Source organism: Jatropha curcas, chromosome 2 (assembly GCF_041381405.1).
Source record: "Jatropha curcas cultivar XTBG-Jc1 chromosome 2, XTBG_Jcur_1.0, whole genome shotgun sequence".
Lineage (NCBI taxonomy): Eukaryota > Viridiplantae > Streptophyta > Magnoliopsida > Malpighiales > Euphorbiaceae > Jatropha > Jatropha curcas.
This window is the reverse complement of record NC_143152.1, coordinates 845,435-855,508: the sequence shown is the minus strand read 5'-3', so window position 1 is coordinate 855,508 and position 10,074 is coordinate 845,435. Positions and strand designations below refer to the sequence as shown.

Here is a 10,074-nt window from a genome sequence, read left to right as displayed (position 1 = left end):
TCTATTAAATATTTTAATTTTACATAAAAATATGAAAATTATTAATCGCTTATTAAATTAATGTGAAAAAGTGTATAATATTATTAAAATTTTTAATTTTAGAAGAATAGATAGATTGTCCGTAAATTTAAAATACACTAATTTTAGGATTCGAAAATATAATTTATTTATAATTTTAAAAAGATTATTATATTTAAAAAGTAATAAAAAAATGGATAACTTGATGAGTTTTTATTAATGGGTCCAATTTTAGAAAGGGGGAATGAAGAATTGTCAAAGAGTCATAGTCATAGCTGAGTCAGAGAACGAGACTCTGATTCATGAATCATGAATGACTCACCTTCCTCTTCCTAATTTCTTGTCTCCATAATATAATATGATGCTGACAAATTAATTCCATTCTCCATTTCTAAATTAATCTTAATTCCCATTTTAGGCAACCCCAAACCCAAACCACAACTAACAAGGTGGCTGGCTACCTAACCATCAAATTCAAAACCCATTAGACATTTAATAAGAACTTTAGTGTGTTTGTGCTCTTATAGGCATCAAGTTTCAATTTCTAGAATTGGATTAATAACATTTTCAATTTTTGCATTCTAAAAGTGGTAATTAATAAATAATGTCGGACATATGTTTAATCGAATGAAATCATTAGATTTTAAATTATATATTTTTCGAGATCAACAAATAAAGTTAATAATAATAATTATATAATAGGGATAATTCTTCTTTTGACTTACTAAATTGATAAAAATTATTGTGGTCGAGAAGACTTAAACTCTCTTCACATGAGTAAAAAGATTAATCCGACCGCCTTACAATATTAAAACCACTTTGACCATAATTATAGAAAAAATAATTTATTTTTAAGATATTTTTTAATTCAATATTTTGCATTATATAAAGCATTAAAGCATATTTGTTTAGTTGATATCAAATTAAAATCTATTACTAAATATTTTATTTAGTAAACAATAAAATCATATAAGCTAGTTCTAGAAGCTTATCCTAAATTATATAATTTAATTTGTTTAGGTATATATTTATAAGTGGATTAATTGGAAATTGCGGGCGTGGACACAGCCTCTTTTTCATTTTTTTTTATATTTAATTATTTTTGTTTTTTTAGGCCTTAATCTCAAATTAATCCAAATTAAGTTTGCTGTCTGAGTGTTGCTAGGTGGCTAATTTGGATTGAAGCATGACCTCATTACACTAATCTCCCCCAGAAGAAGCATGCAGTTTTTGCCTTCTACACACAAATAAATAAAATAAAATAAATTTATATATAATTAAAATATATTATTTGGTCTGTTTGAGGCGTGAGTCATGACATATATAAATGCTGAGGTGGACTCCACTTGTAATAGTTATATGGATGCCACAGTTCTTGTAATGTTGATCTCATCTTAAATAAAATTATCAAATAAGAGGATTTTATATTAAGTTTTAAGATGATATTTTATTAATTAATTTCATTTTTGGTGGCATTTTATATTTGCTTAAATTTTGAAAATCAGCCTCCAATTAAAAATCAACCACATATTTGGTCAGCTGCCAAATTAATTCTAATTTTATTATTAGTTTTGATTTCTTATAAGAAACTATAAGATATTTTAAAAATCTTTAATTTCTTACATCAATATATAATTTACAAGAAATATTCTTTGAATTATTTATTTATTTATTTATTTGTTGAATTTCAATCCCTTTATTTTAAAAGCCTCGTCTTTCTTTAGAAAAATTCTCGATTAAAAAATTCATAATTTTTAAAATTTATTTGATGAAATGAAATTAAATTCAATTTTGCACATGAATTGCATTTATATAGAATAATATTAAATTGTCATTTCATTAATTTTTGTCTTGTTAATTTTTTTATATGATTTATTTGTCTTTTGTTAATTTTTCTTGATAGTAATAATATATTTTAAGCATGAAATTTCAAAAGCATTATAAATAATAATTTGAAAGGGAAATGTAAGGTGTTAAATCACATAATTTAAGCGCAAAATTTCTTTTTTACGGTCCATCGCAATCATCCACCTTAATAGTCCAAAAATAATAAAAATCATGTCTCTGATAAACAAAGCATCATGATGATGCACTAAATTACAAATCTGTAACTCTAAATTTTTTTTAATTGATTGTTATCCTCTTAATCATTAGTCCTTCTGTTACCGGAGTGAGCAATACTCGGTTTGACCTAAAAATCTAATTAATCGATTTGGTTCGATTAATGTTTGATCAGATCGATCTGAATAAATCCGGTTGGGTCTGATCCATTGAACCGAATGCTCAACCAAGTAGTCTATGTCCTCTTTCAACCATAATCTAACAACGTGTATACACAAACACACACGTCATGATGCACTTTCCTGCAAATCTATTGTTCATAATGTCATAATCAAGGGTCAACCAAAACACATGTTATTAAAGATAATTAACACTAAAAATCATCATTTCTGGTGTCGTATTGATCATCTGATTTACGTTGTTGCTTTGCTTGAGAAAGAAATTAGGTAGGAGAGTTTTGTTTTTTGAGGTACTTTGGAATATACAGTGTACTACTCGAAACAACTGTTTCGTCTTTGCTTTTGTACTATCTTCTTCTATTACGTAGTAAACCCTAAAAATCTTCCATAGGTGTCCAACACCATACACAATAGACAAAGTTTTGTTCTTCCAGATATTTATTTTTTCATTTTAATTTCATTTTGAATGTTTTCTTATCAACTTATATGTTTATCGAAACTATATTTTATTTCAAAATTAAATCGAATTTGTCCTTTTCAGAACTATTACGTATTTATATTAAAAAAAACCCTCGAATTGCAATGTCGATAAATTTGTATAAGAGTGATATATTTCAGGATTTATAATTATTATTTTCATAATTATTCTTTTTTAATAAATCGAACTCTTGATCATCATCAAATGGATGTCGTAATTGCTCGTTATATATATATACAAGGTTGATTGGCCTTCCATATGGATTCCATTATGAGTTTCGTTGCGTAAGAGACATGAGTATTGTTCTTGTTTTACTCAAGATTGCAAATTTCATGATCAGAACCAACTATTCTAATGTTGCGGGAGACAAATTAGGTTAAATTAAATAAACCATAAAAGCTGATTTCAGAATGTTAGATAGAACGAATTAGTATACAATTATGATTAATTAATTAATTAATTAATTAAATCTTTAAAGAAAGTGATGATGAAAGAGCAAGAGACCTTTACTTGTTTCTGTTTCCTTAATTTTTGCATCTGAAAAATAAATTATGTTTAAAATTGAAACTCAAACTCAGTTGCTTCTTTGGAAGAAGAAAAGTAGTTCAATCTAAATTCTCTTCTTCCTTATAAAATAAAATCAGAAACGATTATGGAGCTACAGAGAGAGAGAAAGAGGTCAACACTATAATTAATATATAATTCAGATTAAATAAAATAAAGAGCTTACAAAAATTTTTTCACCTAAATTTGGTTTACCAAATTGATAAAAATTCTTATAACCGACGAGACTCGAACTCGAAATTTTACACGAGTTTGAAAATTTTTAGATGTAAATTTTTGATTAAAATAAATAAAAAAGAACCCATCCATATATTTCTTTATGTCCAATTAAATTTTAGAATAAATTAGGTGTTTGATAATCAATTCTAAATAATTTATCTTAAGAATATTCTAATCAAGATTCACTCTCAGACATCTAAAAAAACTAATTTCTAAAATGATAATCTTAATTTATGATGTAATAATAAGATCAAATTTTTGATTTATTTTCCAAGTCCATTGGAATTTACAAAAGGTCATTTTTATTGTTTAAGCACAAAATTTTTTTTTTTTTTTAATTTAAACGGCTGCTGGCCTTCAAAGGAAACGAGTGGTCGTTCACATATTGGCCTCTTGGCTTTTTGGCCAAGGATTATTTTATGTACATATATGATAATGTAAACGTTTTTTTTTTTTTTTTTTTTTTGCATGAAATTGCAGCTGTTGAAGATTTTAAACTTTAATTAATATTACTGACGTAAATATTAATTAGTTTGAAAAAAAAGATAATTAAAGAGGATTTAGAAAAGATCATGTAAATTTAGAAATATCTCTCAATCATCCACAAAGGACCACCTTATTCACATCAACCCTGTTGATATGTGAAACAGACACAACAGCGCCATCGTCTCTGCTAATTGCAACTCCATAAATGGTTTTTGTTCGTAGCTCCCAAAAGAAAAGTCTCAATTGGATTACTCTTTCTAGGTCTCTACAGACCCTCCATCGCAGCCATCTGACTCCAGCTGGATGCGTTTACCTGCATCCATCATCTTCAACATCAAACTTAATTACTGCATTTATAAACTTTCTGGAAGTACCCGATTCAATTCATTCACAAAAACGTTTTCGTTTTTAGACATTGTTAACACTTTATATTTTTGAAATTTGATTTGTTTGCTTTCGGAGTCATTCAATGATATTTAATAATTTAATATTTATAAAATTTTTTTACTTGTTTGTTTGTACTAATAAAAAGCTAATGTACTACATAGGCGAAAGTTGTACCGTCGGGCGTCGGCCAAGCCATTTCCTTGTTCGTTGTCAGACTTTTTGTCAATTGTATTTTCACAACCAACACAATAGGTAGGTCCCCACCAAATGCAATCCAAACCAACAAAATTTAATTTAATTTAGGAGTGTTACAAGTGGCCTTCTTTAAACCACCTCTTAAACAAATAATTAATGGCACATAGAACGCATCAACACATAAATTATTTATTTATTAGATTAATATTGTATTATTAGTATGAAAAATTTTTTCATTAGTGAAATGATTAATTGACAACCGAACGATTAAAACAGCCAAACAACTGAACCGGCTTTACTAGTCGGTCGGCCGGCCGGGTAGACTTAGATTCATTTTCAACTAACCTAAACAAAATTCTACTTTACTGGTCTCTCGTCTCCATCCATTTATATTTACCTATCTCTCCCTATTACTTATATTTATTTACATCATTATGGTAGCCGTCCATTCTCCACCGTTTCATCACCAAATCTTCTCTTCGCTCACATCACGGAACAAGAGTTGGGATTCTCGTCGCTGAACATCTGCGGAGCATGCATTGGATGGTTGTACATTGGTTCCATCACATACCCCTGTTGTACATATCCTTGTTGTACGTACCCATGGTTCATCATCGGGTACCCTTGATTTACAGGGTAATAGCCTTGATTTACCGCGTAAGACCCGTGATGAGGCTCCACGGCGTAACTTTGACCAAACATTCCATCGAACCAGTGAGTCGGTGCCGGTGCTGGATAGTACTCCATCTTGCTCACCTCCATCTTAGGTGCAGCGCCTCCGTCTCCTTCTTTCTTCTCAGCCTTAGCTTCTCCTTCCTTTTTCTCAGGCTTCGCTACTTCTTTCTTTTCATCTCCTTTATCTTTCTTCTCGCCTCCGCCTTCTTTCTTTTCCTCCTCTTTCTTTGGCGGAACAACCTCCACGTTCCTCTTCAGCTTCTCCGTTAGATAAGGCGCCAATTCCTTCACGTCCATTGTTCCTGTTACCGTCACCAAGTCCTTAGCTCCGTCCACCGTCACGTTCTTAACGCCTGTTTATTTGCCATGTCAGAATGCCGTCAGCTTTGGATTCTAATTAATCTCATTACTATTTAAATATAAATATTTATTATTATTAAATAATGGTGGCCCGTTAGTTGCACCTTTGATTTTCAAGATGATCTTCTTCATTTTTGTAATGCAACCATCACAGTGGGTTCTGATCTTCAAAACGACCGTACTCTGCACCGTTTTAATTGAAGCAAAAATAAGTTAAGCTCTCAATTGACTAACGACATTAATGGAGGATTTGATTTGATTAATTACCTCTTTAGGAGGAGACGGTTTCTTCTCTTCAGGCTTTTTCTCCTCCGGTTTTTTGTCCGATTTCTCTTCAGGTTTCTTATCACCGCCACCGTCTTTCTTCGGTGGAGCAGACACAATCTCCACTTTCTTCTTTGTTTTCTCCTCCAACCTCGCCTTGACTTTCTCCGGGTCTACTTTCCCGGTCACCGTCAATTTGTTGCCCTCACAATCTGTTTTCACAGTTTCCACACCTTCAACAACAAAATCATCCAATTAATCTGGTCTCTTAAAATAAAATCCAAACAAAATTCGTTAATTCTTTCAGATAATTATATTTACCTTCCAAATGTTTAACGGCACGTCTAACTTTCTTAGCACAGCCCTCGCAATGCATGTCCATCTTATAAACGGAGATGACTTTGGCATCGTCTTTGTCGGCGGCGGGTTTCTTCTCTCCTTCACTCTTTGCAGCTTCTTTCTGTTCAAAAAACAAACAGGGGAAAATGAGAGTGAGACGACAGTCACTGAATTGAAATATCGGCTTTGAAATACGAAAAGGTTACTAACCTCAGCACCCATTTATTATCTTTTAGATAGCTATTAGCTAACCTCTCTGAATGGTATATCTTCTGCAAGAGAAGTTTCTACGTTTTCTTTTTGAAGGAATGAAAGGAAGGGAGAGGCTGGAATATATATAAGAAGAAAGCGATTTAATTAGGTGGTAGTCAATGTCTACATTTAAGGTATGGTCGCGTATGGATGTGTGAGATTATGGTGATCATGATCACATACTAAGATGTGCATAATAATAAAAATAGTTTTTTTTTTCAAATAAACCAAAAAAGAAATCCTAAATTTTGTTTCAACCTTAAGAATTTTTCAATTTAAGAATATTAATAAATTATTTATTAGAAAAGATAAAAAGAATGATAATAATCTATTAAAAAATTACATTATATCTATAAAAAAATAAAATTCATGAAATTCATGATTTAAATATATTATCCCTTTGATTAACTTTTATAATTATAAATATAGAAAAAATAATTTTAATTATTTATTATTGTAATTAGATAAAGTTTTTTTTCTGATCTGTAACTATAGGGATCTAAAAGTTGATCTAAAAGTTTAAGTATTATTCAAATAGAGGCAATCTGTGATAATTTTCATATAAAAAAAATCGAAAAATAAAGTTCAGATTAAATTATCAAATTTGTAAATTTAATTGGCTAAAAATCCGTAAAGTCTGGGGGTTGAAAATGAATTTTTTAAAATGTTTGATTATTATACATATAATATAATAAGGCCCGCCACTGCCCGTTATGTGATGAGGTCAGCCAGGCGGGCGTTAGACTGTGAGAGGTTAACTGCCGTCCGATTGGACTAATGGCTGTATAGAAACGACCCCATTAGAGCAAAATCACATTGCTTTGAATTGACCGTGACCACTCAGCTGAACTGACATTACTGTCCTGCAGATGTTCCAATCTAACACGTAATATGGTGGGGGTATATTTGGAATTTCATATCTATCTCATGTAGAAAAGTGGAATTGTAACTGTAGAAATATCATGCGCTGCCTTTGATTACTGCTCCCACAGTTTTTTTGAAGATTTCAGTTTTTTTTTTTTTCAAATTAGATACTTTTTACAAGAGATAGGACTGATTCTGCGTTCAGATGGTGAATTTAAATAAACTTATTATATAATGACAATATTAAATATTTTATCATAAACTATTCATCACGTCCAACCCGATTTATAACTCACAAAATACATAAATTATATTATTCTTTGAAATCATATGATATTTGAAACGTATTAATTCGATTAATCTGGATTCGCGTTTTATAAATTTATAAAAAAATAAAGTCATTCTTACTGAATTTTGAAGGCATTTCATTTCATGACTCTAATTAAAAATAAATGACCTTTTATCATCTCATATATATATATATATTAATATGTCAAAAATCACCCATTGTTAAATCAGCATGACCAGGTATAAATTCTGATGTTTCAAAGCTCAAAATTTGTCGCTCATGTTACCAACTCTCTATCATTAAACTAGAATTTAGCTGTATAAAACTACAATAATAATTAAATTGTCTAATAGAACAAAAGAATTATGAATTTTTAAATTTATATTTATATTTTATAGTTCAATGACAAATACAATTTCATGAGGAATTTTTTTGTTTTTTCTCCTTTTTCTTTCTTGTTTTTTTGTCTTTTAAATATGTCATTTATAGGTTAGTGTCGTGTAGATTTAACTGGTTAGGTTAAAGTTTAACGTTGAACAATACTATTCCTTTTTTTGGTTAATTTAATTAGTAGAGTTTAAATTTACAATCTTATAATTTTAGAAACTATTTCAATATATAAATAATTGAGTCAATACTTAATTTGGTGTAAATAAATTTCATTAAATTTTATAAAATTCATTTCTAAAAATCTATAAAATTGAACAATTCGAGTTCAAATTTTACCCTATAATTCCATATAACTTTTAACTAATTTACCATAATTTCGTATTTTCGTACTTGTTATAAATCAAAATTTACATAGAATTATATGTTTTAGCTCCATAAAAACGTGAAAAATCATATATGAATATGAAGTATAAATCATAATTCTATTATTTTGCAATCTTTTTTCTGGACATCAAATATATGTACCGTTACCGATCAATCAATTTCTAAACATTGGAGTAGATTTTAAAAAAATTTCACTTTCAACCCAAAAATTTCACTTTCTAAGTGAAAACACTTTAAAAGATTCGATGTACAAATAAATACATTTAAAATTTTTATATGAACTAATTTGAATACCTATGTGAAAACTTATTTTGTTTCGATATTACATTATAGATTCGTATAAAATTGAAATATATGGTTTGAATACAAAAACATCAGCATCGAGAAGCACATAATGCCCACCATTTTCCGTAGCTACCCTATGTTCATGGTGCCATAGTCTCGTTACGCAACAATTAATCAAAGGAGATAAGGACATACCGCACGATTGTTGCGTATAGAACCAAAAGAAAGGTCTAATCTTTTCCTCGATTTATATTCGAAAGATTTTGAATTGAGATTTTTTATTGTTTATGTAAGTGAAAAAATCAATAAAATCATATTTGATTGATTTATAATAATTAAATATTTAATTATGTTAGAATAGAAACATAAACCTATGGCTTTTGGAGAATGCTTACAATATCAATGACGTAAGAAATGGAGCTAAAAAATTCAACGACCATGAATGGCTATATAGAATTAGAGATAATGATAGAGACGTTCCCACTGAAAGGAAAATTATGGAGAGCGACGACGAGCAATGAATGTTAGGCATGTTTCATAAAAAATCTCGAATGGAAATGTGAATATAATTCTAATATTTGCTGCTGCTTTATTCAGAATATTTTTTGTTTTTCTTTAAATCATTCAATATCCGAAATTCACTGATCATATTAATCCAGATTTCCGTTGTACATGTTTAAGAAATGGACAGAACGCTTCTTCCCAAATGTTTAAAAAGACTTTTTAAAATTTAAATTAGAGACTTTTGATTAAGAAAGAAAAGACCTCTATTATTTCGTCGGTTGCGAGACATTTATAACTTAACCCTCCAATGCATGCACTTGGGTTTGAAACGTGGATAAATTTGTTTCTGTTCTAGGGTTTTTGCTTTTGTCGGAAAGGTTAAATAAAAGATGGATACACGTCTATATATGTACAACGTACAAGCTTGTGGGTAGCATATACAGTACATGCATAGAATTCACGTGTTGAGCAATTTGCTGCTGAAGAAAAGCCAAGCAAGGTTGGCCATGTTCAAATAAAAACCTCACATATGCCTAGCAGGAAATTTCCTTCCACCACCAAGAAAGAGGAAAATGACAACGAGCCTTTCAAAACCCACAAAATTAAAAATCATTCTACTTCAAACCCACATGTGTGTTTTGGAAATTGCTTCACTAAATGGACAAAAACGAATGTGAAGCATGCTCTTTTGTTTTTTATTTTCATGCAATTTGGTCCTTGTGCTTGACTTGCTACGCGATGGATTTTGGTAAAGATTCTCTCTCCAATCTTTATCTTTAAATACACTTTAGTTGCCAATAATTAACTAATTTTAGTATCATATATTGAAAATGGGATTAGACCCATCTGTCTTTTTAGTATTTAGTTACATAGGAAATGGT

At 29.7% G+C, this 10,074-nt stretch overlaps 1 protein-coding gene across 1 annotated transcript; it reads right to left on the bottom strand.

Moving 5' to 3' along the window:
• Positions 1-4,762: 4,762 nt before the first annotated feature.
• LOC105642264 (Heavy metal transport/detoxification superfamily protein) lies at positions 4,763-6,594 on the bottom strand. The gene is made up of 5 exons (XM_012227035.4): positions 6,436-6,594; positions 6,208-6,346; positions 5,890-6,119; positions 5,727-5,805; positions 4,763-5,615 (listed from the first exon to the last, which is right to left on the bottom strand). The coding sequence occupies exons 1-5, from the start codon at positions 6,445-6,447 to the stop codon at positions 5,071-5,073; spliced, it is 1,005 nt and encodes a 334-aa protein (XP_012082425.1). The 5' UTR covers positions 6,448-6,594; the 3' UTR covers positions 4,763-5,070.
• Positions 6,595-10,074: the final 3,480 nt, after the last annotated feature.